Genomic DNA, 25,794 nt, shown 5'->3' with positions numbered 1-25,794 from the left:
TGCGTGGTGTTGGTATCGCGGAATTCGACCTCGCTTTCGTAGATGTAATGTCATCCATGGCGGCAGGGCCTTGACGGGGGCCATTGTTAGATATGTACTGTGAGGAGTATCAGCAGGACACAGAGCTACTGTAGGGCCCGTTCGAAGTATCGGAATATACACGGTATCACACAACGTTGAAATGTCACAAAACAGTGTCGGGATTTATCACACATGTGAAATGTCACACATGCGAAATGTCACACATGTGAAATGTCACAAATCTGAACGTCGTGACCTTTCAAAAGATCGGAATATATCACATGTGCGAAATGTCACGATTTGTTACCGGCACGATCAAATCATCGGAAAAATGATCATTTACCCTTTTGGACTGCTCGCCGCTTGTCGTGTGTGATACAAGACTTCCTTGCCATGACCTAACCCTTGATGAACATACGCCAGCACCGGCCGAAGGTGGTGGACAAAGATCTCGACGGGACAATCTATCGCATCGGCGTTTGCGGCGATATCATCCATCCTTCTGTCTATGATTGCAGGAACGTTGAGGCAGTGTCATGCGATATCATGGCGACCAGGGTGCATGATTGCGTATGGTTTGTGTGTTGTTGGGCGAGGTTGTGCGAGGTCTGGAATGATGTAGCCATCGTTCCTCGTTATACCCTGAACTGAGCTCTACCTACGTGTGCGTGTCCCACAGTCTCGCACTCACTTTTCAACTCGACAACCAAGTCGTTGGCTGGGCCTAACTCTTCCATACCAGCGGCGACGGCCGAACATAGATCGATCGATGAAGAGGTCATCTTCAGGCGTTGACAAAGCCACCGACGCATGGTCGGGAGCCAACTGATACATGTTGTCAGAAACTTTCATAAACTGGTGCCCATCTGCACTCGTTTGCAGGAGGACGTTCAAAGCAGCGTATTGGGGTGTAGCGGGCATATCCAAGCGCGTCATGGCGCACATCAGTTGGCCAAGGGAATGCCGACGCATATGGAATCGTCTGATAGTACATTATCGGAGCATACAGTAATTCGAAGGCCAACATGGAAGACATGACTTGGACATACACACTCAAGATGTCACGAACTGCACAGGTACGAGGCCCGCCATGTAAAGCTACATATATGGCCACACAAGCAATGCTTATGAGGCTTACCAGGATGAACGCGATGGCGGACGCTGGTTTCAGTGGCCATCACGCGGCACCAAAAGCGTCGGATCCCAAGTAGTTACAAGATGTAGTACCACATATGCAGCCTTCACAATTGCAATGCCATCACAGTCGTGTGGTGGCATGGAGGTTGGTTGTCATTGCCCCAACAGGGCGTAAAGAGTAGTTACATATCTACTATATTAATATGTATTAATATGTACAACTTGAACTGTGACTTGATATTACTACAGTATGCACTCAAGTCAGACAACAGCAGCAATATGTTGATATGTCTTAGATGCAAGCAACAGTACTGTCAACGAACGTAAGCTTTCGTTGTGGGTGTGATTATTTCTTTATTATAGCTTACTCTGCAAGTCAGTCGGACATGGCGGTATCTCCTGTACATACTGTATCGCAGACCCACGAACGTTGTCACACGATTCAGTTCCAAGCGCTGTCGTGTCGAGGGTTGGGGCACACACGTCAATAAATAAAGCGGTCGTGTTTGGTGGGGGGGGGTTGGGTGTATCATGTGCTGATCTAAAACAATGCGAGGTGTAGTGGGTTGGTTAGGCAAAGCCCACGCGGCGCTTGAGTTCCGTGGCGAGGAGGCCGAGTTCCTTGGCAGCGCCGCCTTTCATCATGCCCGAGTTTTCTTGGGCTCGGCGGATCAAATACGGCAGCACTTCGTCCACAGGGCCATACGGCACGTACTTGAACACTTGGTACTTTTCCGCGCCCAGCGTGTACGACACGTGGTCGCACATGCCGAGGAGCTGGCCAAAGTAGACGCCGCCGCCATGGCGCGGGATCTTGAGCGCGTCCATGTTGGCCACGGTCTTTTTGACGCTGTCTTCGTTGTGGCTGGCCACCATAAAACTCGCGCGGTGGTTGTGCACCAGCAGCAACTCCACGAGCGAGTTGTAGTTGGCGTGCGTGGCTTCCAAACTCGGGTGAATCGGGTCGGCGTACTCCAAGTCGAGCGCGCGCTTGCGCTCTTGAATCATGTACGCGCCGCGCACGAGCTTGCATGCGAATTGGAACTTTTCGCGCTCGGCCCGCTCCAAGTCGATGAGCACGCGGTCCGTCGAGTCCTTCAAGTAGCACTGGAACGTGTTGTAAATCGTATCGCGGCCGTCCGTGTTGTATCGGCGCTGCAGGTTCAGCACGACGTGATCAATCGCCACTTGCATGTACGTTTGTTCCGCGTCGATCATGAGCTTGACCTTGGCGGCATCGGCGGCCGCCGCCAACGTTTCCAAGCGAGACATCATTTGGCTCACTTGCTGGATTTCTTCGGGCGTGAGCGGGTCGACTTTGAGAAAGCGCGTCAACGGGCCCATGGTCAAGTCCATCGTGTTCAAGTAGCTCACCCAGTCAATGTAGTCGATCACACCGTCTTGTTCTACATCAAGCGCTCTACGCACACGAATCAGTACAAGGAACAATAATGGCATAAGCTGGGGTATCTATGTATGTACCGGAAGAGCGAGTCCAATTCTTCTTCGGTAAACGACGCGCCAGCGCTTTGGATACCGGTCTTGAACGTCGGGTAGTCTACCAATCGGTCGACGTAGCTTTCCTTGGCGCGGCTCACGGGACCGTCAAGCGAATGGAAGAGCAATTGAGTTTCCACGAGAATGCTGGACATGCGCTGGAGGAGCTCGGGCTTTCCCATGGCAGTGCACTTGATAGCGGTAAACCCTACAACACACGAGAGTGAAATACCATCGAAATGCACTCGAGGACGATGGGGGCATTTACCATTGGCGGGGGCATCTTGGATGGCTTGCAAAGCGATTCTCATGTTGGCGTCGCACATGGCTTCGTCTTCATAGTCGTATGTACGAGCTTGCAGTTCGTTGGAGCTGACACCGTCCAACGGGGTCTTTTTCTCCGCTTCCACGTCGGCTTCTGCGGCATAGTCGAGAATGGCACCGATACCCGCCGACTCCAAACGTTTCAAAGCAGGTTGAATGTCTTCCGCGTTTTCACCAGCGCAAAAGTGACCGAAAAACGTGTGCTTCAACGCCCAGTCCGTGATCGTGCTGCCCACGACCTTGTACGACACGTTGATCATCGCTTGACTGTGGCGCACAAGGAAAGGGATCTGGCACGTTTGAAACACCGCATATGCACGGACGAGTTCTGCCGTGGACTTCGCGGCGAAGATGCGCTCGGTCTGCGTGAACGACAGCGTTGACGGAACCACAGCAGCATTCTCGGTCGTCAAGGGCGTCGTTGTAGACACCGTCGTGGCCGCACTCATGTAGCGGGCGGCAGGGACACGGGAGCGGCGCAGCGCTACGGATGCGGATGCGCGAAGCATGTTCGTCGGACGGGCAAATTCAAAACTGACCCCGGTGGAAAGACCTTTGGTTCAATGAGCTTGGCGTTGAAGCCATTTTTAGACCAACATACGGATACTGAGATCATGTCCGGATGCATGCGTGAAATATTTGGATTTCATGTGCGAGTGTACAAAACGCTTGATAAAATAAGTTGAATCGAATTATATTACTATCACAACAACGTTGAAGTTTCGTCGTATCCATCAACCTGCTGAATTTGGATGGCCCCTTCCCATGATTCTTGATGATACACATGCTCTGGGCTGTATGCAAACCACTAGTTTGATGCTTTTTCTATCAGTCTTTACATAGAGATCCAATACAGATCTATTATTCCGTGAGCTACAGCATGCAGCAACCACGATCTCTCTCTGCCAACCAAGCATTCCAGGGAATAATATACTCATCGAAACCAAGATACGATAGCGCAGACAGGCTACGGGGAACGACATCATATCCTTTGACAAAGGCGTTCCGTGTGGCATGCATGGCCGCGGAGATTGAGGTAGGAGCAACGAAGGAGTTCGAAGTCGCTGGATTGGTTGGTATTCTTCGCAAGAAGTTTCAGGTTGCTCCCCTGCTTCAAACTACGTCTCGAACGTTTTATCCAATCACAAGCGTGAGTTATGTCGTGACACACCCCCTACGTTTGGTTTTCAGCCAATCAAATGCAACTAGTTAATTGGAGTATCACCCATCCATCACTCACACGCATGTCCCATGTTTTATCATGTTCTCTCATGACGTGGCGCAGCCTCCGTAGGAGGAACTAGGTGCGGTGGCATCTCTACCGATGCAAGAGGCTTCTTCTACTAACGTTACTTGAAGGCGAGGACAACCTGCATGGACGACGCAAACAGCTTGTGGCCCTTCTTGGCATCCTTGAGCAGCTTATCGATGTCGGCCTTCTTGATTACGAGATGCTTGGTGTGTGAATCAAGAAACGACGTGTGAAACCATAAGTGTCCGACTTCCTTCTGCTTGACCTTGAGCGTCACGAGGACTTCTCCAAACAAGAGCACTTGTTTCTCAGGGCAATGGACCTACAAGCAACCGAATATGCACGTCAATCTCTTACTGTCTAGCGTTGCTTCTTCTTCGTACATGCAACGTCTCGGTGGGGCCGTCTATCGCCGCCGACGCCGCCTCGTCGACCTCTACGCGGGACGTACCCACGGCCGAGATGTCGTACACCAACGACCGATCAAAGCCCACTTGCACTTCCACGCGCAGGTTGTCTGGTGGTGCCACTCAAGTCAGCTCATCGCACAACAAACGACGTTGCCACGAAAACGTACCCATTTTTCGAAGCTTGGGGTACATCCCCGTGATCGTCACCGCCGTCAAGACAACATTGTTCAGTTTCGGCAAACTCAAACGAGCAAACACTTTCGGCAGCGCCGCGAGGGGTTGCAGTTGCTGCAGCTCGGCCTCGACTGCCGCCGCCATGGCATCACCGTCCACAATAGCGTTGAGCGACGATGACGAGAGCGACGACGACGGTGACAACGTGGGCGAGTCTGGGTTTTGCTGCCACTGCTTGTCCCACAGGTCTTGAAAGTCAGCGCTGGTCATGCGCAGTTCGTGTTGGGCGGCTGTGTCGAATTGGTCGCTGTGGCACATGGTTGCAAAGTACTCTATGAACCGGCGTTGGCTGGGGATTGTTACTCCCTACACTACCCCATTAGCTTCTTCTACTTATACAACGAACCGCGACGACGAAGACGTACCTGCTGGTTGAGGGAGCGAGCGTTTCCGTAAAAGTTCATTGCACCTTGAGCAGTGACCCATTCCGAGCTGTAGAGCAAGAATGCGCAAATCATCACTCCAGTCCGGCCCTACAGCCGAGATTGTTGATTAAGATGCATGTATAGTTATGCAAACAAAAGTGTTGACGTACTTTGCCTGCTTTGCAATGAATGGCGGCGACGTTGTCGGGGTGTTGGGCCAGCCATTCAAACTACAATGACGTTATCACTGATAGCTCGAATAGCATTATTTGTCAAGAGGTGGGTTACAATGTCTTGGCAGGCGGGAATGAGCAGGGACAACGGCGGCGGGTTGTGGTCGTCGAACGGGTACTCGGCCACTCGATTGTGGAACTTGTCCTTGTCGTAATGCCTCTCCGAGCATCTACAATAAAGGGGGCGTCAATGAACACTATCATACCCTCCACAAGTCACAACGTACAAGTTGTACACTTTGTAGTGGTCTTTGTGTCGATGTTCAAAGCAGCTGTACACGTCCTAACGACCCGTGATCAAGACTACTACGATCTAGAGCAGGAACCGATATGTGTACGTACTTTGTAGTGATTGCGGTACATGCCTTCGAGGTTTTCGGCGGGGTAGCCAAACGCAATCAACCGTGGCGTCACGTCTACGGCGGTTTGTGTGGGATGAGGTAAAACATGTATAGGGAACGACGACGTCCTCGTACATGTCATGTCCAAGTCAAATCCGTCGTCAATGAAGCGCCGCTTCTTCTTGGACACGAGTTTTTTCAACTGCAGTGTCATGAGCGACGTGGTCATATTGGAGATGGTCGATTTCCGCGTTGGGGTGCCGGGCATGCCAGTGTGGAAGCAATTGGAGGTGCCGCCATGTGGACTGCCGACGTTGTTCGTCACGATATGGGGTGACGACGGCGCATGCAAGTACTGCAGCGACGACGATGCCTTGATGTTCATTCCCTAGCCAACGTCGTCCAAAAATGAGTCCACAGTCGCGATGTGCGCGGCACTCACTGTGGAAAAGCTATTTTTAGGAGTACTTGGCAATCCAACGGGTACTTCTTAGCCAATGAAATGGGAGAAACCAACCGTCGCCGACGCGGATTGGTCCGCCCACGTTCTGCGAGGCAAGGTGATATGCAGTACAAGTATCTTGGCCGACGACGATGTTCAATACTAGTACTAAACATCGAAAGCTTAGAAGACCCTACATACTAGTACAGCTGATGTGTCCTACACGTGTAGTGTACACTCGATCCTTTGAATCTCGTTAAGTTATTACAGCTTCAAAATGTCAATGTTATCCTTGACCTGTTGGGCCAAGTACTTGGTCTTGCCCACGCCTTTTCGCATCACCGACGCCATGCGCTCCTTCACCACGTCCATGTCTGGCGCCAGCTGCCGAAAGTTGTTGCTCAAGATCCCTTCGCGCAGTTTGAAGTCCAATTTGAGTTTCTCGGTGCTAGTCATAGGTGGCAGCGCCTCGTCTTGCTCGAGTGCTTTGGCTGCATCTTCTCTGGACTTCTTCAGGGCCTTCAAATACCGACTGGCGCGGGCAGGGAGCAGCCCAGCCTTGGATTGGAGCCGCCGACACGCCTGCGTTAATGCGCCCGTCGCAGGCAGCTCGCGCATCAAGGCGTCGACGTCGGCGGTCCACCGCTCAATCTCGCGAGGTTTCAGTACAGCCTCCGTTTGCACCGGTTTGGCCAATCGATTGTACGCGTCCAGGTGGTCCTTAGCCCGTTCCAAATGACTGCGAGCTATGGAATACGCTTGGGCAAAGCAGTCCCAGCGTACTAAATAATATGGTGCCACGACGAGGTCTGCGCCGCCGTAGAACTTTTCGCTGCGCGCCTCCTTTCGCCACTCCATGTCCTTCCACACGGCAGCCGCGGCTTGCGCTGCCAACATATCATGAAAACGACGTCGACGGGGAGTGTGTGATCCACCACCGGCGCCGCCGCCATCCTCGGGCGATGCTACGTCCAACTTAACATGGATCTCTTCAGGCAAGACAATGTCCAGCTCGACGGCGTACTCTCGGTCTTCTTTGGCTGTGACGCCATACCTACGACCAAACATGTGAGCATCATAACATGCAAGAAGGATGTTGCACATTACAACAACATGTACGCCTAGATAGTAATACAATCGACTTCTCGATTTGCATCAGTTCTTTCAATCTACTTGGGTATCCCATCTGGTGAAGTCGTTTTGCATTTCGTATCGTCATAGATTGAGATTGCACAGTGTTACCGTGTGCCCAGAGGAATCCCATATTTATTGGACACGGCAACCACGGGATGCATCATGGCGTGGTTGGCTTTGTCCACAAGGATGTCAAATGTGTCGACGGCCGCGGACCGGTGCTGCGATAGCAACGACGCCGTGTCGTCTGAATACGCTGCCTAGAGTCGTTCATTGGTCATGCAGTGTGGTGGTGAACGTAGAAAGTCCGTACGTCGAGCAACTTGCCACGTTTGGTGATCTTCAATTCGTCAAACTTTTGAAAACATTGCCACAGCTTGGCGAGTCGGGGCAGCGGCTTGGGCTCGGCCAATGCAAACCGAAAGTACGCGTATGCCCGGACCACTTTTCGCGGCCGCGGTTGGTTCGTCAGGTGCCGACTGCGCTCCACCAATGCCAGCATCTACACATAAACGACGGAAGTTTGGGTGGTGTACGTCGTCGCCGTCGTCGTGGTCGGGCTAACAGGAGGAGGACTCCGTTCGATTGGATGTTTCATTTCGGTCTAGGACATGCGTGGATTTGAAATACCTTTTCGTCACGAGACGCTTTGATGGCTTTGCGTGTTGCTATCAGGTCGTACTCTCGACTCATGCGGAAGTTCAAGAGCGCCGACTCGACGAGCACGGGCGCCTTGCGATGCATGCTTTGCTGCAACGGATCGTCTACGACTGGCTCGGGCACTTCGTTGGCATGGCGTCTGCCCATCACGTCCAAAGCATGAAACGACGAACAGCATACCCATTTAGAAACCAACCACCAAAACAACACAAACATACTCACTCGACCTACCGGAGGGTCAAATGGCCCAGCGGAGCCACGGCAAAATTTTGCTTGAGGTATTGGGCCAACATCGCCGGCGTCTTCTCGTCGTGCATTGTGGATGTGGCTAACAGCATGTACATGGCTTTACTCGATGAACCTGATCTCGGCGTCAACTTGAAGTCCATCAACGTCAAGTTTCCCCTCGTGATGGCCAGCGTGCGCTCCGACGCGGCCAGCACGAGCTCATCCATCCAAAAGAACCCGCAGCTAAAGGCGGTGACTTCTTGTCATGTGAAGGCAGACATGTATGGAATATATAAATATATTTGTATATTGTGGATTCGGTACAAAATTCCAGACGACCCTTAGTATATTCAGTCAAACAGAAGTTCCAGCGTGATTCAATGTCGATTAGAAAACCACATTTTTGCGAATTATGCAAAGTTTATAGCGAATTCACCATGAATACACCTCCCAACCTGGTCGGGAGGACGAGGTAGACCTTTCGGCCGCCGGCGCCCTCGATGGTCGTCCCGCAATTGAACCGGTACAAGTCGTACAAATACTTGACGGTGCCAGTTGGGTCGACGCACAGTGTCACAACCTATTCCAAAGCAAACCATTCCACAACATGACAAGGTCAAAATCTCAAGGATTAGAGCGACTTACGTTGCCAGCAGGTACGCATTTCACCACCACGTCCACAAAGTATTGTTTCCTACTCGATCAAGTCAACTGGATGACGTTGTTAGCGTGAACAACGCGTACTTGTCTCGGTGTTTACGAATGGCATACTTATCCACGAGAAGGTTTTGCCTCCACAAGGCCTCGGATGACAATACGACCGTACTCTCTTGGTGGGGTGGTTGTCGTGCCCATTGCATCAATGTGCTGCTGCCAGTCTGTTGTTGATTCGGGTCTGGCGGCGATGACGTGGCACGTTCTGGGGACATTTCGAGCTGGTCCGCTGTTTGATTTGGCTGAGCATAAAAGTCGGACGGGGGCTCCCAACACCCTGGGCATCCCTCTAGTTGCGACGAATCACACACCAAACACTCGGTGGTGTCAAAGCGCGCATCCATGATGCGCTTCAAGTCGGCGGCGGTGGCCAGTTGCCGCGTTCGGGGCGTCGAGCTGTTCACGTCCTCGCAAAGCTCCATGTCGTTGTCCGATTGGACGTGGCGTTTTCGAAACTCCATGCCGAGAAACACGGGCGAAATGGTCGTGGCGTCGTGGTGGTGGCACGGAATGTATCCGAGGAAGGCGGGGTGGGGGATGTCCTGCTTGGCCGCGCCCTGGGGGCGCGGCGGCAGCGCAGTGGACGACGTCTTGGCCAAGGCGTACCCAAAGAAAACAGGATTGAAGCATGCTACGGACGCGGGCGTGAGCGAACGAAACGGTTGGGGTCGAAAGTCGTAGCCAGCACTCGCTGGGTGCTCGTCAAACGGACTCACGCAGTCCAGCTCAAAGCGCTTGATCTGGAGCTCTATCCACAGATGGAATGAGGATGATCATGATGTGGCAACGAGGAGGCACCTTCGTCGTTGGTTGTGTCGCGATGCCATGCCTTGGACGCGTCAGCCGCCAGCTGCCGCCGCAGCGTCGCGTGGAGCAGCTCCTTTTCCGCAGCCTTTCGACGCGCAGCTTGCTCTCGCTTTCTCCGCTTGTCCCGGACCTTTTTGGACTCGAGAGGATCGAGCTGCTGCAGTTTGGTCGGGAACGTCGGCGAAGGCCTGGCTGGGTTGTTCCCGCCGCCGCCGTCGGCCATCCGGTAACTGACAGTTACAAGTGTAACGCTCTTCTACAAAATGCCTGCAATTCATGGCTAAACAGTGCAGTTGTGGATCTCTTCTAGAGGATATCGCTGTATCGCTGTCCTAATGGAAGGTGTGCATGCAAAGTAGTTACTGTGTCAAGTTTCTCGGCAAAATACCTCATGTAAGGCCAAAGGTGTACGTCCTTGGGTTGCCGTGAGTTTGCACGAATTTAGTATTTTTTCACCCCAAATTGGAGTTAAATTCAGCTTTTCTCCAACTGTTTTTGACTAAAAACGCTCGAAAGCTCTGTATACAAACAACAAGATCAATTCTTGTTTATTCAAATTCCACACTCGCAAAAATAGCGCTGGCCCCAAGGAGCAGATGGCGACAGGTACGGTAAAGCGGCAGCGGTGGCCATGGACGTACAGCCATGAACCAAGTCGTTATGACATAGATGAACAGCAGAAGGTTGAAGATATGTTTGGATCCGACTCGGAATCGGACGAAGAGACGTTCAAAGGTACGTCGGCCTACCAACCACATCACCAACGTCGATGGGGCTGATGTCGTTGGAGGCAGGCTCTTCCGTTAAGCCTGGTCCCGTAAACGAATCAAACTCGGGGCTGTTTGGGTCGGACTCGGAATCCGATGCAGAGGAGCAACCCAAGAAGCTCAAAAAGACAACAACCGCAGCACCCAAGAAGAGCGAGGCATCCAAACCTCCCAAGCCTGCCCAGCGCAAGCCGCAACGAGCTGTGGACGACGACGACGACGATGCTAGTCATAAACCTCCTCCTCGTGGCGAGGGTACGTCGCTCCTGCTACATGAGAGCGAGCGATCCATCAATTCCATGGTGTTATTTCCAGGTGATGAGTACGATTCCGGCGACGAAGTGGTGCGTTCGAAGGATGACGAAGCGTTCATCGACGAAGAGGACGACCTGGATGGTGTCTTAGGCGAGTACAACCAGGACAACCAGGTTTGTTTTGCCATACATCATCGCATCCTCCGTGTATGTATTCATCCCATCGCCGCTAGCACTTCCATGACGAACGGCCGGACGAAGAGGACGAAGAAGGCGGACGCTATAGCCGCGGCGGCGGACACGAGGAAGATTACTTTGAGGACACGCTCAAGTCCATGAAGCCCGGGCGCGGCCGCGGCAAGATGAAGTTGTCGCAGCAAGAAATCGAGTCGCTCGTTCAGGTATATATATAATAATATATACACTCGTCCACAGTATATATTTTGTATGGTACGAATATACATATAAACGAAAATGAGCAGGAAGTGCTGTACAAGATGGACAAGGCGTACAACGACGACCAAGTGTCGATGGAGCGCAAGGTGCCTGCATTTGAAAAGGTACATACACAGCCATGTATATCTACCAACCAATCCACTCTGTCGCACATCCTTGGCCTTATATTTTCCCTGTGGACGAAGCCATCTACTGCCCACCCATTCTGTCGCACATTGTGCGTGGCCTTATCTTCTTGTGTAGTTGAAACTCGTTGACAAGCTGTCGACGTTGTTGCGAAAAGTTCAGCTGCAGCTGCCCATGTTGGACTTCAACTTGCTCGAGGTATCATGTTCACTGTCGTCCGCCAAATATTGGGCTTCGGAATCCATGGATCGATCATCTGTTATCCTGACTGATAGGAATGGTATTCGTCTCACACTAATTGCAGTCATACACCAATTCCATGTTGATTGGCTGCTGCTACTGCCCATTCGTGTGTTGGTTTGTGTGTGGGGCTTGCTTCAAAGAATCACAAAACGCCAACGTAATGTCTTGCATGTATGGTGTACGCTATTCGAATGATCTCGCCGCCGAATCGAATCACGTATCGACGCTACTATTGGCTCATCCAATTTTGAGTAGATGATTTGATTGGCTCTTACAAGTATATTCAACCAATCAGAACTCTCCCAGTGAATGATGCAATATTTTGATTCGACAAACCACGAAACGATAATAATTTGAAAGTTTATATTGTGCTTTCGAGTGAATTTTCGTATTGTGGTGTGGTTTCTCGTTGGAATTTAAATCGATTTGATTGGCTACCTCAGATGAGCTCAAAATTATTAACCAATCAAAACCCATTTCTCAATGAAATTCAACCAATCAGATCGATTGTGGATCGGTTTGGTCGGCGCGATTCGATTGCATCCCCTCCCCAAATTCGAATCGAATTGACAATAGCGAATTCACAATCTATGACTATGTGTGGGCACTGACTGCTCTGTATACCATCGCGTCAAAGGTATACCGTATAGTGTATATGTATTGCGACAGGTGATATATTTCACAACCAGCCGACACTCGTTCTCAAAACGTTGTGAATCCATTGCGTCGTACAAATTTGAAGTATATATTCAACATATTCCCACGTAAATATCAGTTATTACAAGGGAAAACTATCAGTTATTACAGGAGTCGCAATACATTAACCCGTCGCAATATATATACACTATACGGTAGACCTAAACATGCAATAACTAACTGGGTAATGGACTAGATTATCAAAAAGTGGATCCATCCCAAGGAGTCGGGCGAGCTGCCCAACCTTGGCCTACGCACCAAAGTCTTGGATATAGTCCAGCGGTTGCCGAGTACGTCCATCCATCCATCCCATCCTCCGGATCGAAATGTCTAGAGAGTTCTATTGTTGGTGGTCGTATGCTAGGCTCCTGGATTTGATATTATCCCTATTATTTGTTTACCCCAAGTTTGGATTTGGGTGCTGGCGGATTCGCTAACTCGATCGATCGATTCTTTGCATGCAAAGATGGTCCAGTGTCACACTAATTTCAGTATTCACACACGAATTCCATGTTGATTTGGTCCAAGGGCGTGGATGATTTGATTGGCTACTTGATTTGTGTTGGTGGGTTTGGATTGGTCGACCATATATCGATTGTCTGCCTGTGTTTTGGTTTTATTCTCCTCATAATTCGATTGAGCCCCAACCACCCCACTCTAATATTGTTTCGAATCGACTGGACAATATATATATATGTATATATATATATGATGGCCGGGATGGTGGTGTGTCGTCTGTGGTTGTTGATTGCATTCCAGTGTGTGGTGAATGCAACTCAAACCCACTGACGATGTAGTCGACAAGGAGCACTTGAAGCGCAGTGGGTTTGGCAAAGTGATTATGATCTTATGGAAGCACCCGGACGAGAGTGCCGATAACAAGGAAGTGTGTCGCCAGCTCATTGATCGATGGAGCCGCAACGTGTTCTCGAAGACGTTGGACTTTTCCAAACTCGGCGAACTCGAAGCCGAGAAGCGCGAAGCCAACGGCAACGCCATGCGATCGGACCGACGGTATGACCATGTAAAGAAACAGAGACTTTGACTCGACGGAGGGGTGTCATAGGCAGCCGGCGCGGGGCGTCGAATCGGTGCGCAACCGAGGCTTCCTCAACAAGAGCGCAACCAACGCCGACGCGACCAACGGATCGGACCGCGTGCGCCTCCCAGAGCAGATCCGCATCGATTTTACCATGCGCCCGCAGCCAAAGGTAGACGCGAGCCAGATGCCGTCGACAAAGATGGACCCCGAGTCCAAGAAGGCCCGCCTTCTCAAGCGTATGCAAGTGATTGCGCGACCCACGAAACGTGCCAAGCGAGCCGTCAAGATGAGTATTGAAGGGCGAGGGCTGCAGTCGTAAACTACTGGTAGCTAGGTAGCTAGCTAGCTACATACAGTAGTCGACAGCTGGATATTTCCGAGTGTGAATAAAAGGGAGTATTCGGCCTGCCTAACAGCCCACTACATAGTAGAAGTAGTTCGTGCTGCCGTACAGTAGCTTGGTTGTGCATGGAGAGTCACATTTATAGACGAGGATCATGTCCATCAATATGTTGTCTGTACAGTAAGCTTAAGCTTAGTAGGTCACGTCGGTAGGTTGAGAAAATGCCTGGATTTGATTGGTGCATATAGGACCAATGAAACGTCATTGTTGTTTCATTGGTTGGTTTGGATACAACACGAAAATGGCGACGACGGCAACGGCGCGGACGAGACCGTCCAAGGAGGATACGCTGGTGGAATTCAAGCTAGCGTTCCGTGAATACCTCGTAGGTGGAGCTTAGAGACACGCTTGAAAACGACGATAATCATCATCGTCCATGTGGCCTTGTAGACGCGATCGCATGTGGCAGCCGAGAACGAAATGGATTCGCTCATGCACCTCCTGGAGCAGCCTCTGCCCGTGTGCTTTCGTTTGAACCTCGATGGCCTCGAATCCGAGCGGTAGGATGCATCATCCTGGTCATCGCTTGTCGTTTTTGCGTTGATCATGTCGACTTGTAGGCTGAAGGCGCTGTTTTCGTCCAAGCTTCAGTTTCCACTCCGCACGTACTTCCACAACAACGTGGCGATCACACCTCCCCAGTACGTTTCTTGTACAGTTCCCCTTGCTATCAGTCTTGTAACCACACGGTGGTAGACCCATCTCGTGGTACCCGCAAGCCAACACGGCGTGGCAAGTTGCGTGTGGCCGCGTCGCGTTCTCCAAAGCTGGTAAACACATACATATCCACCTCATTTCCAACGTCACTTTGACCTTTGGTTTATGATGCAATGTGTACACTTTACGGTAAACATACATGGAATCTAACCCAAACGTATCGATACTAGCCCATCAACCTGGCCCCGTGCAAGATTTCCACAAGTGCCTTTTGGAACACACCGACTATGGCAACATTGACCGACAGGAAGCCGTGAGCATGCTGCCAGTGCTACTCCTGGACGTCCAGTCTGGCCATCGCATCCTCGACATGTGTGCGTCCCCTGGCTCCAAGACGACGCAGATTCTGGACCTCATTGCCGACGGCATGGTCGTGGCCAACGACATGAACAAGAAGCGCGCGTACATGCTCGTACATCGTCTGTCTCGCAATACGCTGCAGTCGGCCGTTGTCACATGTGGCCCCGGGCAGTTGTTTCCCGGCTTGTACACGACCCAGGACTCGACCAACTCGCCGACTACTTCTCTGCAAACTACCAATGTGTTTGATCGCGTGCTGTGCGACGTTCCGTGCAGTGGCGACGGCACCCTCCGCAAGAGCCAGACGCTGTGGAAGGAGTGGCACATTGGCCAAGGGCTGACGCTGTTCCCGACGCAGTTGGCGTTGGCGCTGCGCGGCGCCGCGCTCGTCAAAGTCGGCGGCATCATGGTGTATTCCACGTGCTCGTTCAATCCTGTCGAAGACGAAGCGGTACAATTAAAAAAACCTCCCCCTTTGATCATGGATTTGCTTTAGATATACCTAATCGAATATAACACTGTAGGTTGTGGCCGAGTTGCTGCGACGAAGCGATGGGGCGTTGGAAGTGGTCGACGTGGCTGAACAACTTCCAGGACTAGTGGCAAGACCTGGCCGCACGGCGTGGTCGGTGGGCTGGCGTTCCAAATCCAAGAGCTCTGCGAAAGGACACGTCATCAAGCGAGTGCCCCAGACCAATGAGCTGCACCACTGGTTTGACGACTACAACGACGTCCCGGCCCAGCTCCAAGGCGACCGCATCCTCCGCTGCATGTTTCCGCCGTCATCTAGCGCCATGCGCGATGCGTTGCGCCGGTGCATGCGCCTGGTGCCAACCGACGGCGACTCTGGCGGATTCTTCATCGCAGTGCTGCGCAAGACCAAGAACCTCCCCGGAGACGGCGACCTGCAAGAGGGGCTGCCCCCCCTCGACGAAGTGCAAGCAGGCGACCCCCCCACGGGGTATGTGTGCAAACTGTGCGAAAAGCCCGGCCATTACATGAAGCTGTGCCCGTTGTTTGACACCGTGTACGACCCGGACGACGAGCCTAGCAAGGCCAAGAAGGCCAAGGTCCACGACGAGGATACCACCGTCAGTACGACCATTGTTGCGGCCAAAGAGTCGCCTTATCGTCGGATCACGGACGATGTGTGGACAAAACTCGAGAGCTTTTACGGGTTCAAGGATCACGGCGTGGCATTCCGCCAGGCACTGTGGAGTCGATCCGACTCGTCGGCGCAAATAAACTACGTCCATGACAACATTGTAAACGCGTGCATGGCTGGCGGCGACGCGCTCCAGGTCCTCATCGTCGTCGTTGTATATTGCTGGTGTTTCATATCCTGAGCATGGATGGTATGTGTATATGTTGTGATTAGATTGTCAACACGGGCCTCAAAGTGTTTTCGAAAACGTCCGACGGATTCTTTCGCCCTACGAGTGAAGGGCTGGCTGTGATTCGGCCGTTTCTCACCAAACGCGTCTTGTACTTCTCCCTCGACGACTTTCAAATGCTTGTGGCCCGCCCCGACGCCGTGCCCTTTGCCGCCCTCGCCCACGCCGACGGCCACGAGTCAACGAAAGCACTAGCCGAGCTGCCCCTCGGTCCGGCCGTGGGGGTGTTGCTGCTGCCGCCGACCATCCAAGGCGACGCTGCCATGAAAACATGGCCACTGCTCCAAGACCGCTTGCTGTGCAACCTCTGGCTGGGCAAAGGATCGTTCATGCCCCGACTGTCGGCGCTCAAACGCGCGGAAATGACTGAGTTGTTGCGAGCGTATTGCGGAGTTGCTGCCAATTAAGAAACACTTGTTTGAAATGTACACACTTGGATTGTTGACTGGATGGGGGGGACGCATGCATGCGTGCATGTGGCTTGCGTTGGCTGAAAATATTGAAGAATGGATGGCTGCCGATGGCTCCGCAAGGGAAGGTGTCGGATAGCAGACTGCCGTCGCGATGCTTGGATGTTTAGTGCAAACTACTACCGTGATAAAACTGGGCCATCACGACAATGTACGCTTACTGCTGCTAGCCGGTCCTATATACAGTGGACTTTGTAATTCATGCTTACACGTGACCTCTCAGTGATCAGCCGAGCAATTGAGCTCCCTTTATTTTCTGTTAGCTGACTTCAAGCCATCCCAGCGCCAAGCTGTATTTGCAACACAGGTGCTTGGCCTAACGGCAATCGATTATTCGTCTTCTATCGTGGCTTCATTTCCGACGGCCTTGTGGAACTGCACCATTCGGGATTGGGGCGGCGGCGCAACGGCAGTCTCGTTTCGCCTGCGACTGTGCACCGACTGCATGAGGTAGTAAAACGAATCGCGGCTCCGACTTTCTTGGTCCACAGCTTCTGAAAGGGACGCAGCGACTGCCACGTCATCAGTCCCGCTACCGACGATGGCCTTCAACACCCGCGTAAATTCATGTCTGGGGATGCCGAAGTTGCGGCTGTCGCTGGCTTCGACCCACGACGCCACGCAACACACCGCCCCGACCACGAAACACACGACAACGATGCGACTAATTGTAGATGGCATTGTTCCGTATAAAGTACTTCATCGTAGCTGACGTACTGGAAGGAGGGGGGCACGGCGGCGGCGGCGTGATGGAGGACGCTCACGTGGATAAAGTTGGCCACGACGAGGCCTACGAGACCAGTGCCCCAGCTGCCGACAATTTGGGAAGGAAATCTCACCCCCACGAATACCCGTGTGAAAGCGATGGCAAAACCAGATACGGCCATGAGCTAAAGAGCAATTACCATGTCACAGGAGCACGTGAGACAAGGTGACACGAGTGGTCTCATCCCTGACGATGCATTACAAATGAGGATGTTGTGCGTACAGAAAACGTGAGTGCCGAGACCGAGTTGGACGTGAGTGCGGGCGTGATGACAACGATGGCCATGTGCGAGTCGATGGACGGAAACCCTGTCGTGTCGGGGTCGGTACATGCGTGTATGTAGAGACTGTCGTCGTAGTCTATGGGACGCTTGGCATTGATGGAGTGTTGAAGCGCTGCGGCCACAACAAGATTGCCCACGCAAGTGTAGAAGTACGGTATACCGAGGTCGGTAACCAAGTAGAAGAAGAATAACCTGCACATGCATACAATCAAGTAGATACATGATGCACAACCAACAAGGGGCAATCATATACCAGAGCAAGATGGAGATGTCCTGAGTGCGGTACCGCGACACGAGACTGCGGATCACGCCAGCGATATTTGGATACACCTGTGGACCAAGTTCGATGGCTTTAGTGTGGCCGTGGCTTCAAGTAGTCATGTGATGTACCGTGCTTTGGTCGTATAGCCACCACACAATCTGAAAGTCCATTGCCAAAATGGGCTTTGTTTCCAGCTCAACCTCCAACGAGGCTGCCGGCGGCGGTGGGGCGTGTCGTTTCATAGAAATTTCACGATCTTTCGGACACTTGCGTGATGTGATTGGTCAAACAAGTTTCGAGGCATTCAAACTTGTATTTTCTGTTTCAAGGAATCTTACTGCAAATGTATGATTGGTTCAATTTCATATACTTGGGCTCATAAATAAGACAAAGGGCACTTCCAAGGATGCCAAAACAGTTCACTAAATATACCATTGATGCCAAGCATTCAATGGACAGACCGAGGGGCGATGTTCCTTCCTCGCTTTAGCTTAAAGCAAAGCCCTGCCAACGACAACATACCGTGACCCTATCCCCTCCGCCTATTTCCCCACAGACCTCCACTACAACAAGGGAGTGAGTAACCCACGACCCTGACAAATAGCACCATTCTACCGCAGCTTTAACCTCTACGCCACAGCTAATAAGTACGGCTATACAGGCGGAGTAGTGCTCTAATTGCAGCTACAACTACTGCGAACAACGCCATGTTGTCGCTTGTTGAAGACTGAGTGGCAATAGATTTCGTGGCCGGATGGCACTTCCAAACACAATATCAACCCAATCACATGTTTGCATCCTAACGTTACAGACTGTTCCAATTATGCTGGGGGACAGAAAGCCGAAACCACTTGGCGAAAACGCAGACTGGGCCAAGAAGAACAAGGCTTTGATTGTGAGCATGGAGCATCGTTTCTACGGCAAATTGCAACCGTTGCCTGATTTCTCGACGGAAAGTCTTAAGTTTTTGTGCGCCGAGCAAGTGTTGAACGATCTGACCAACTTCCTGAACCACTTGATCACCTAGCACAACTTGACTATAGCTCCAGCAAGTGAGTCACCTTTGGGGGAAGTTACCCCAGCAAGTTGGCCGGATAGGCCAAGCTCAAGCACGGCACCCGGTTCGCTGGGGCGGTGGTCAATTCCTGCCCCATCGACACCCAGTCCAACTACTATCAATACACCAACTAGGTCGAGTTTGGGCTCAACTTTGTCGATGGCAACGAGTGCATCAATGCTGTGAACGACTCGATTCGCTCAAGGCGGTGCACAGCCTCTTGTCCAGCACCAAGCCCGACGACATCGCCCAGCTAGACACGCTCTTCAAGCCGTGCAGCCCCATCCTCAAAGATTCGAGTCGCGCCGTGTTGGAAGCTGACTTGTACTACCCCTTCGAAGGGCTCGCCCAAGCCAACGACTACTCGTCGTACGGGCTCATGGCAGCGTGCGCTGATTTCAAGGCGGAGGGCAAGTCCCCGTTGGAAAAGGCTGTCGCGTTCTGCACGAGTCTCAAATGGGCGACAGTGAGTGCAACTACCAAGCCAACTTTATCGACCCCAATGTGACCAGCAGCACGGTGGTTTCGATCACGATGCCTCAACCGCCTGTGGACGTACCAGACGTGCACGGAGTTTGGGTTTGGCCAAAACTCTGCGTCCACCAAGGGCATCGTTTCGGCGCTTTCCTACTCGACGTGGACAAAGCGTTCACAGAAGTATCCAAGCAAGCGTACAACATCTCGACCGCGCAAACCGAGTCGTGCATTGCCACCAACCGCGAAAAAAATTACGGCACGCTTTCGACGTATCTGGAAAACGTCGTGTTCCCTGCTACAACGTCGAAGGCTAGCAGTAAGCACTCTCCCCCAGCGACGCCACTATCTTGGTGAACTCCAAGTCCAAAGTTGTCGACATCATTGGCACGATCCCACTGCGGGGACATGAGCGCCCCGTCCGCGTCTGACAACGCGTCCTTGGTGTGGGCCACTGCCAAAATTGACGCCACCGTGGACCGTTTCTTACGCGACCAACGTTTATCCGTTGATATGTTGCTACATGAGACTATGAACCTTGAAAGCGCAATGAACAATATAGCAGTGCCGATAGTCTTCAATCTGTAGGCCACTGCCATTTGATCTCATGACATACAAATTTCCTACAAGTGCACTTCACGATCGAGGTCATCCGTCTACATTCAGGGAATATTCTTTCCGTTCGTTCATGCTGTCGAGAGCAATACGTCCATCATGCCACGCATTCCAAAGTTGTGGATGCCGTCCGCCAATGAAGCTGGGACGCCAGCAACCTAACTCTTGTCCGAGCAAACACTGACCGTTCACGAAGGCAGTCGTCACATTCCACAATACGAAGCGGCTTGGGGAGCGACGCATTGAAAACACAAGCGACAGGGGTGGCTGACGTCACTGGCCAAACCGCTTCATGGCGCTGACCCTTAACATAGACACATAGCTTGGGCAGCGGACACAAGCCCTTCTCGGCAGCACCGCCGCACCACACGCCCAACGAATTGCTACACGAACGCGACGACGCAGACCACCGCGCCGACCCCCGGACACAAGGCCTGCAAGGCACCAACAACAATAACAACACCGACCAAACACGTCCCACTGCACACCGCACACTAACGAAGGCCCGACAGACTGAGGCCACTGCACGAACCACCCCGGTGTGAACGTGCACAAGCTCCATCCGCTAGATTAGTCTAGTTCGCGGGTGATGCTGCATATGCGCGCGCGCTCGGGCGATAGAGAGCTTGTAAATACCGCGTACTTTCAATTTCAATTTCATGGCGCTGTCAGAGGCAGAGGCAGCGGCTGCGTTCGTTGACAGTGCGTGGTTGCAGTCTTTGGTGAGACATTGGTGGCACCACGCTCCATGAACGTCATGGGCTTGGTCTGTTGGAGCGCATTCGCTGCTGAGTCTGCATTCCTGTCGCGATCCATCTCTGATGCGCGTCGACGGGGCAGCGCTGGTACTTACTCACTCACCTGTGCGTGCGATAAGTTAAAATTTGTTGAAACGGCATTTCTGGCCAATCAGCGAATTATCACTCTTTATATACTATGATTTCGAAAACAATTAAAAACTCCACTATTAATAGTACTGCTTTGGCGATCTTGAAGGGTTCGCACTACTTAATACAAACACCAAGTAAAAGTACGCTGTTGTTGAACCGCGGCGATCTCGATAGCGTCGTGGAAATAAATGAAACGGGAACATCATCCTACTTGCTTATCTCAAAGAAGAAATCTCGAGCACATCCATCATGCCATCCAGCATTCAAGCCGTCCATGCCGCCCGCGAACGCACCTGGAATGCCAGTACGCACCTCGCGTCAAAGCGTGTGCTCGTCGTCGCCGTCGAGCAATACGACCGACGTGCGGCGTACCGCCCAGTGAAGACACCCGCTCGCCGACCTCAAGTCGAAGGCGACGCCGGCAACAAGCAATCGTGTAACGTCAGCTCGAACCTGTCGAACCTGCACCCCAAGCAGCACACGTCCGTGTCCGTCGAAAGCACCCCCGAGTCGGTGGTGTGTGTACACCGACCTCGTGTCGAAGGCGACGCCGGCAACAAGCTATCGTGTAACATCAGCTCGAACCTGCACCCCAACCAGCACGCGACCGTGTCCGTCGTCGATGGCACCCCCGAGTCGGCGGTGGTTGTCCATGTGTCATCATGCGACGTCGACGCGGTGGTCGTGAAAGTCCCCTGGTGGTCATTTCGCGCATTGACCAAGTAAGTACCTGAAAGAAGTCTTCGCGACCATCTGCTTGAAGCTGCGTCTGGATATTTCCGCGACAATCGACGACAAGGCCGAGCCAACTGTCGATTCCGAGTCGGTGGTCGAAGACGACATTGCGCCGTGCGACGTCCAAGATGAGGAAGCTACGAGTGCTACGCCACCGTGGTGGTCGTCTATGTTTCACTCTATGGCCACGTGTATGACCAAGGCGTGGCGGGCACTGAGTTCGGTGGGAACGTACTTGGTCAAGGCAGCAACGGCGCTGCTTTTGTCCGTATATGAACTGGTTGATGCATCGTACATGCACTGGGGCGACGGTGCGTCGTCCGCCGTCGACACCCCAAGACAAGAGACGGCAACGTCCACGCTCATCTATCGTAGCTAGGTTTCGTAATATTTAATGCATATTGGTACTATTAATATGATTAATAGCAATAATATTTACATAGGCAGCGATGTTGTGTTTGCGAGACGTGTAAGTTAACGTTAGTCATAATTTATACCTGAATTGTAGTGATACCAGTATATTAGACAAGTTACCGAATATATTTCAGCTATCTCCATTTAATTTCGTGGCGACCTCAAACGTCACGGTATATTTGACCAAGCCACGTTAGATTGTGAGTTTAAATCCTTAGGCACTTTGTTATGGGAGATGACAGGGGGGATGACTCGGCGGCTAGTGGAGATGAATCACGTGTTATGAGGGTCATATCGGAGGAGGGGGCAACGGGGGGGATCTCTTCGGAATCAGCGGCGATTGTATACCACATTCGAAGCCTGTACATGTACTACAGTGCTCCCCCCGTGTGTGTGGTATTGTGTATTTTACTATTGAAAGTCCCACGTTCTGCTTTCCCAACAAGAGCGGAATGGACACTCAACGGTCAAAAAAGTTAAATTGCTTAGCAACTACGTCAGGCAGTTGCAAAAACTAATAAGGTACTAACTGTGCATCATCACAAGACAGGTGCATCTAGCAGCGGCAGCAGGACGGCAATGGAGTTGCTGTAGCAACCCCCATTCCGCCCCCCGCCACTGCCGCCGACAACAACCTGCCACGTCTCGACACACAAAGGGTAACGGGAGGAGGGGGAAGGGAGGGGGGGGTAGCGTCAGGCTATTAGGCGAGCATGAAGGGGAACAAAATCAAACACAAGCAATCCAAATCCATCCGTGGACGTTTTAGAGCCGCAGCGTCTCATCCACGAGCTACACACACGTACATGAGCCGCCGCCGCCCATTATTTGCATCAAGAGCACCAATCCTACCTGTTTCGCCCACGAGGCTACACTCTGGGCTTGGTCGTCGTCAATGCGCGACGTATCCAGCAGCAACGACTGGATAAACTGCTCCTTGAGCAACAGCTTGGCTTGCACGCCCAGGATCGACGCAATATCTCTACACGTTATCGCATGAGTCGTGTTGTATCGCATATATATATATATATATGTATATGGCAATATTCAAGGGAAATGTACCCTATTAAGCCCGCGGCGGTCGTGGTCACGCTGTCGCTGCGGTTGGTTTCCGCCGACAGCAGCGCAAGAAACTGCCCAATGCCTTGGAGCGCAGGCACCATCAACGGCCCCTTGTTGTGCGACGACAGACCTTGCAGGATGCCCGTAAACGCTTCCAGAATGCTCTCCCGCAGCTGGTTCAGGTACTCGACAGCGTCCTCGTCGTCCACTTGCACGGCCACGCACGCCTGCGCAGCTTGGAGCAGCATCTCCACCACATGTTGAAAGTACGGCTCAAACTCGCCTTCGATCGCGAGCCCAATGTCCCCAAACACGGCAATCACAGGGGGCTTCACGGTCCGGTTCAGGTTGGGGAAGCGCAGGATCACCAGCAGCTGGTTGACAATCTCCGGGATGTACACGTTGACGTCGGCGCCGAGGGCGCGGCAGATATCGCCGACGACGCCCACGGCCGACGCGCACACGGCGTGCTCCTGGACGTTCGACAAGCCCGCAATCAGCACGGGGTAAAACTGCGTCATGTACTTCTTGAAATCCGACTCGATCGCGCCAGCCAGCGCGCCCGTCGCGAGAAACGCTTCCTCTCCCGCGGTCGTGTGGCCCGTGCTAAAGATGTTGAGCAGGCACTGCATGATTCGATCGGCAAATGGGCGGATATCGTGGTCCACTCGCTGGATCACAACCACAAGCACGTCGCAGGCACACGTGTACAGTCCGTAAAACTCTTGGCCATAAGCAGGGTTTGCCTTGTGCTTTTCAATGTTGCCTTCGAGGTGCTCCAAGATGCTTGTGAGCCGGCTAAGGATGTGCGGCGTCGCGTTGGAGGACCCGTGTTGGATCATCATGCCGAGCGCCTCAAACGCCGATACGCGAATGTTTTCCTCTGACGACAGCTGGCATGTCATGAGACACTTGTCAAACACGTGGCCAAAGTACGGATCCAGCGGCGTCGTGCCTTCGTCGAGCTCGCTAAACGACTGGAAAATGTAGTGGATCGCGTAGCACATGTGCGCCGCGACCTTGCTCTCCTGGTCCAGACCCGCCACGATCAGCTGCATGAGCGGCCCAAGGCAGCGCGCCATGACCACGCCGTGAATCTCGCAGATGCGACCGATTGTCCATGCCGTGGTATCGCGCACGAGCGCGTTCGGATCGTTCATGCACGTGATGAGCACCGGCATCGCGTTCTCAACAATCGGCTGGATCGTTTGCTGGTGCGGGCCGTCGAGAATCGATCCGAATGCCATGATGGCCGCTTCCTTCTGGTGCCAGTTGGCCGACTGGATGTTGGTCGTGACAAACTGCATGACGGGGGCGACGATCGCGTCCTCCACCACCTGCGCGGCCAGCGTGAGCGTCGTGGCCCCTGCCATCGACAGGTTCCACGTGTCGTCTTCGAATTGGTCCTCTTCTTGCTGGGTCAATGTGTTCAGCAGCATCGGCACCAACGCCGGTAGCACCGTCTCGACGTACCGCTTCAAGTTGGCGGCGGCAACGGCGGGGTCGCCGTACCGGCCTTCTTCAATGAACTCGAGCTCGACGTCGCAGATCGATGACCAAAACTCGAGCGACTGGAGACCCACTTCGGCCTGGTCGGCCTGCACCGCCTTGAACGTCAAGTCGCACAGCACGCTCATGTACTCCCCTAGGTACTCGTAGTACAAGCTGGCGATCGTGGCGATGCACTCGAACGCGCGCACGCGCACTTGGACGTCCGTGCATTGAGTTGCTTCGCACACCACCGTCATGATGTGGGTGCGCTCGGCGTCGCGACTAAAGTTTTCGTTGACAAACTCCAAACTGTTGCGCAGCGCCACCACGGCCGACAGCCGAATCTTGTCGGGGTTTTCCTTGCGGATGCCGTCGACGATCGCCGTGAGGATTTGGTTCGACTCGGACGCTTCCAGCGAATCTTCGTCCAACCCTTCGCACAAGTACCCGAGCGTCTCCAACGACGCATGCTTGACAGAGTCTGTGCCGCTCGTCACGTTCTCGACCAAGATGCGCAACAAGTCGGGCCATTGCTTCTGCGGCACGTCGATGGACCCAATCTTCGCGACCACTTGGGCGGCGGTGTGGGCCGCGATCGCATCCTGCGCCTTCAGCGACGAGAGCGCGTACTGCTTGATCGCATTGCGCACGTCGTCGGCGAGGGAGTACCATTGCTGGATCTTGAGTTCTTGCAGCGCATAGTCCTTTGCGTCCAAGATGTTCTTCAAGAACAACCCGGCTTGTTGCCGGCCGGGGGTGGGGAAGTCTTCGGCGGCCAACGCTTGGGACAGCGTGACCATGAGTTGGCCGGCATTTTCGTTCACGGCTTGATTCAACGCATCTTCTGCTTGCTTGCGAAGGTTTGCATCAGGACTGGTCGTCGCAAGGAGCGCGTTTGGGATGTCCATGGAAGCGCGATGCCTTGTCTTGAAGTGGAGGTGACAGGAAGGGGCGGTTGCTAATATCCACCAAATGCAAGAGTTGACTGGGGGAAACCCTTTGGTTCGTTTTCACCAGTTCTTTTTAACCTTGGGGTTTGTATACCTATTTGTTTTTGAAGGGTTTTGACACTGTCCCG

The 25,794-nt window shown here is 52.8% G+C and overlaps 9 protein-coding genes across 16 annotated transcripts; 4 read left to right on the top strand and 5 right to left on the bottom strand.

The window, feature by feature from the left end:
* Window positions 1-1,470: 1,470 nt before the first annotated feature.
* H257_06565 (hypothetical protein) lies at window positions 1,471-3,523 on the bottom strand. The gene is made up of 3 exons (XM_009831836.1): window positions 2,924-3,523; window positions 2,641-2,863; window positions 1,471-2,578 (listed from the first exon to the last, which is right to left on the bottom strand). Exons 1-3 carry the CDS (start codon window positions 3,486-3,488, stop codon window positions 1,729-1,731), a joined length of 1,638 nt encoding a protein of 545 aa, XP_009830138.1. The 5' UTR covers window positions 3,489-3,523; the 3' UTR covers window positions 1,471-1,728.
* A 644-nt stretch (window positions 3,524-4,167) lies between these two features.
* Window positions 4,168-6,252, bottom strand: H257_06564. Of its 2 annotated transcripts, XM_009831834.1 has the most exons (9): window positions 5,950-6,252; window positions 5,816-5,889; window positions 5,701-5,756; window positions 5,529-5,643; window positions 5,411-5,470; window positions 5,241-5,348; window positions 4,809-5,181; window positions 4,615-4,748; window positions 4,168-4,553 (listed from the first exon to the last, which is right to left on the bottom strand). In XM_009831834.1, the coding sequence occupies exons 1-9, from the start codon at window positions 6,197-6,199 to the stop codon at window positions 4,329-4,331; spliced, it is 1,395 nt and encodes a 464-aa protein (XP_009830136.1). In that variant the 5' UTR covers window positions 6,200-6,252; the 3' UTR covers window positions 4,168-4,328. The 2 variants fall into 2 exon arrangements, with proteins under 2 accessions (XP_009830136.1, XP_009830137.1); XM_009831835.1 differs by having other exon boundaries at window positions 4,168-4,748.
* A 151-nt stretch (window positions 6,253-6,403) lies between these two features.
* H257_06563 lies at window positions 6,404-10,047 on the bottom strand. Of its 2 annotated transcripts, XM_009831832.1 has the most exons (9): window positions 9,791-10,047; window positions 9,023-9,740; window positions 8,924-8,972; window positions 8,734-8,858; window positions 8,282-8,521; window positions 8,021-8,189; window positions 7,704-7,892; window positions 7,499-7,650; window positions 6,404-7,310 (listed from the first exon to the last, which is right to left on the bottom strand). In XM_009831832.1, the coding sequence occupies exons 1-9, from the start codon at window positions 10,020-10,022 to the stop codon at window positions 6,521-6,523; spliced, it is 2,664 nt and encodes an 887-aa protein (XP_009830134.1). In that variant the 5' UTR covers window positions 10,023-10,047; the 3' UTR covers window positions 6,404-6,520. The 2 variants fall into 2 exon arrangements, with proteins under 2 accessions (XP_009830134.1, XP_009830135.1); XM_009831833.1 differs by lacking the exon at window positions 6,404-7,310 and having other exon boundaries at window positions 7,424-7,650.
* A 311-nt stretch (window positions 10,048-10,358) lies between these two features.
* Window positions 10,359-13,798, top strand: H257_06562 (hypothetical protein). 5 transcript variants are annotated; one of them, XM_009831827.1, is made up of 10 exons: window positions 10,359-10,405; window positions 10,469-10,534; window positions 10,594-10,821; window positions 10,882-10,994; window positions 11,054-11,221; window positions 11,303-11,380; window positions 11,520-11,600; window positions 12,538-12,631; window positions 13,139-13,355; window positions 13,408-13,798. In XM_009831827.1, the coding sequence occupies exons 1-10, from the start codon at window positions 10,396-10,398 to the stop codon at window positions 13,700-13,702; spliced, it is 1,350 nt and encodes a 449-aa protein (XP_009830129.1). In that variant the 5' UTR covers window positions 10,359-10,395; the 3' UTR covers window positions 13,703-13,798. The 5 variants fall into 5 exon arrangements, with proteins under 5 accessions (XP_009830129.1, XP_009830131.1, XP_009830133.1 ...); XM_009831829.1 differs by having other exon boundaries at window positions 13,139-13,798; XM_009831828.1 differs by lacking the exons at window positions 10,359-10,405; window positions 10,469-10,534 and having other exon boundaries at window positions 10,541-10,821.
* Window positions 13,799-14,009: 211 nt separating this feature from the next.
* H257_06561 (hypothetical protein) lies at window positions 14,010-16,630 on the top strand. The gene is made up of 7 exons (XM_009831826.1): window positions 14,010-14,111; window positions 14,177-14,286; window positions 14,347-14,427; window positions 14,483-14,556; window positions 14,674-15,254; window positions 15,328-16,104; window positions 16,182-16,630. The coding sequence occupies exons 1-7, from the start codon at window positions 14,028-14,030 to the stop codon at window positions 16,602-16,604; spliced, it is 2,130 nt and encodes a 709-aa protein (XP_009830128.1). The 5' UTR covers window positions 14,010-14,027; the 3' UTR covers window positions 16,605-16,630.
* Window positions 16,631-16,854: 224 nt separating this feature from the next.
* Window positions 16,855-18,243, bottom strand: H257_06560. 2 transcript variants are annotated; one of them, XM_009831824.1, is made up of 5 exons: window positions 18,107-18,243; window positions 17,970-18,046; window positions 17,656-17,908; window positions 17,385-17,557; window positions 16,855-17,331 (listed from the first exon to the last, which is right to left on the bottom strand). In XM_009831824.1, the coding sequence occupies exons 1-5, from the start codon at window positions 18,218-18,220 to the stop codon at window positions 16,998-17,000; spliced, it is 951 nt and encodes a 316-aa protein (XP_009830126.1). In that variant the 5' UTR covers window positions 18,221-18,243; the 3' UTR covers window positions 16,855-16,997. The 2 variants fall into 2 exon arrangements, with proteins under 2 accessions (XP_009830126.1, XP_009830127.1); XM_009831825.1 differs by having other exon boundaries at window positions 16,855-17,557.
* A 558-nt stretch (window positions 18,244-18,801) lies between these two features.
* On the top strand, window positions 18,802-19,983 carry H257_06559 (hypothetical protein; the record flags this gene model as incomplete). The annotated part of the gene is made up of 3 exons (XM_009831823.1): window positions 18,802-18,960; window positions 19,022-19,115; window positions 19,206-19,983. The coding sequence occupies 3 exons, from the start codon at window positions 18,802-18,804 to the stop codon at window positions 19,541-19,543; spliced, it is 591 nt and encodes a 196-aa protein (XP_009830125.1). The 3' UTR covers window positions 19,544-19,983.
* A 1,280-nt stretch (window positions 19,984-21,263) lies between these two features.
* On the top strand, window positions 21,264-22,128 carry H257_06558 (hypothetical protein; the record flags this gene model as incomplete). The annotated part of the gene is made up of 2 exons (XM_009831822.1): window positions 21,264-21,704; window positions 21,778-22,128. The coding sequence occupies 2 exons, from the start codon at window positions 21,264-21,266 to the stop codon at window positions 22,126-22,128; spliced, it is 792 nt and encodes a 263-aa protein (XP_009830124.1).
* Window positions 22,129-22,616: 488 nt separating this feature from the next.
* On the bottom strand, window positions 22,617-25,756 carry H257_06557 (hypothetical protein). Its single transcript, XM_009831821.1, has 3 exons — window positions 23,226-25,756; window positions 23,016-23,145; window positions 22,617-22,955 (listed from the first exon to the last, which is right to left on the bottom strand). The coding sequence occupies exons 1-3, from the start codon at window positions 25,622-25,624 to the stop codon at window positions 22,929-22,931; spliced, it is 2,556 nt and encodes an 851-aa protein (XP_009830123.1). The 5' UTR covers window positions 25,625-25,756; the 3' UTR covers window positions 22,617-22,928.
* Between the last annotated feature and the right edge of the window lie 38 nt (window positions 25,757-25,794).

The sequence above is a fragment of the Aphanomyces astaci genome (genome assembly GCF_000520075.1).
Source record: "Aphanomyces astaci strain APO3 unplaced genomic scaffold supercont1.13, whole genome shotgun sequence".
In the NCBI taxonomy this organism is placed as follows: domain Eukaryota; phylum Oomycota; class Saprolegniomycetes; order Saprolegniales; family Verrucalvaceae; genus Aphanomyces; species Aphanomyces astaci.
Note: the sequence above shows the minus strand (reverse complement) of the source record. Positions and strands in the feature narration are given on the sequence as shown.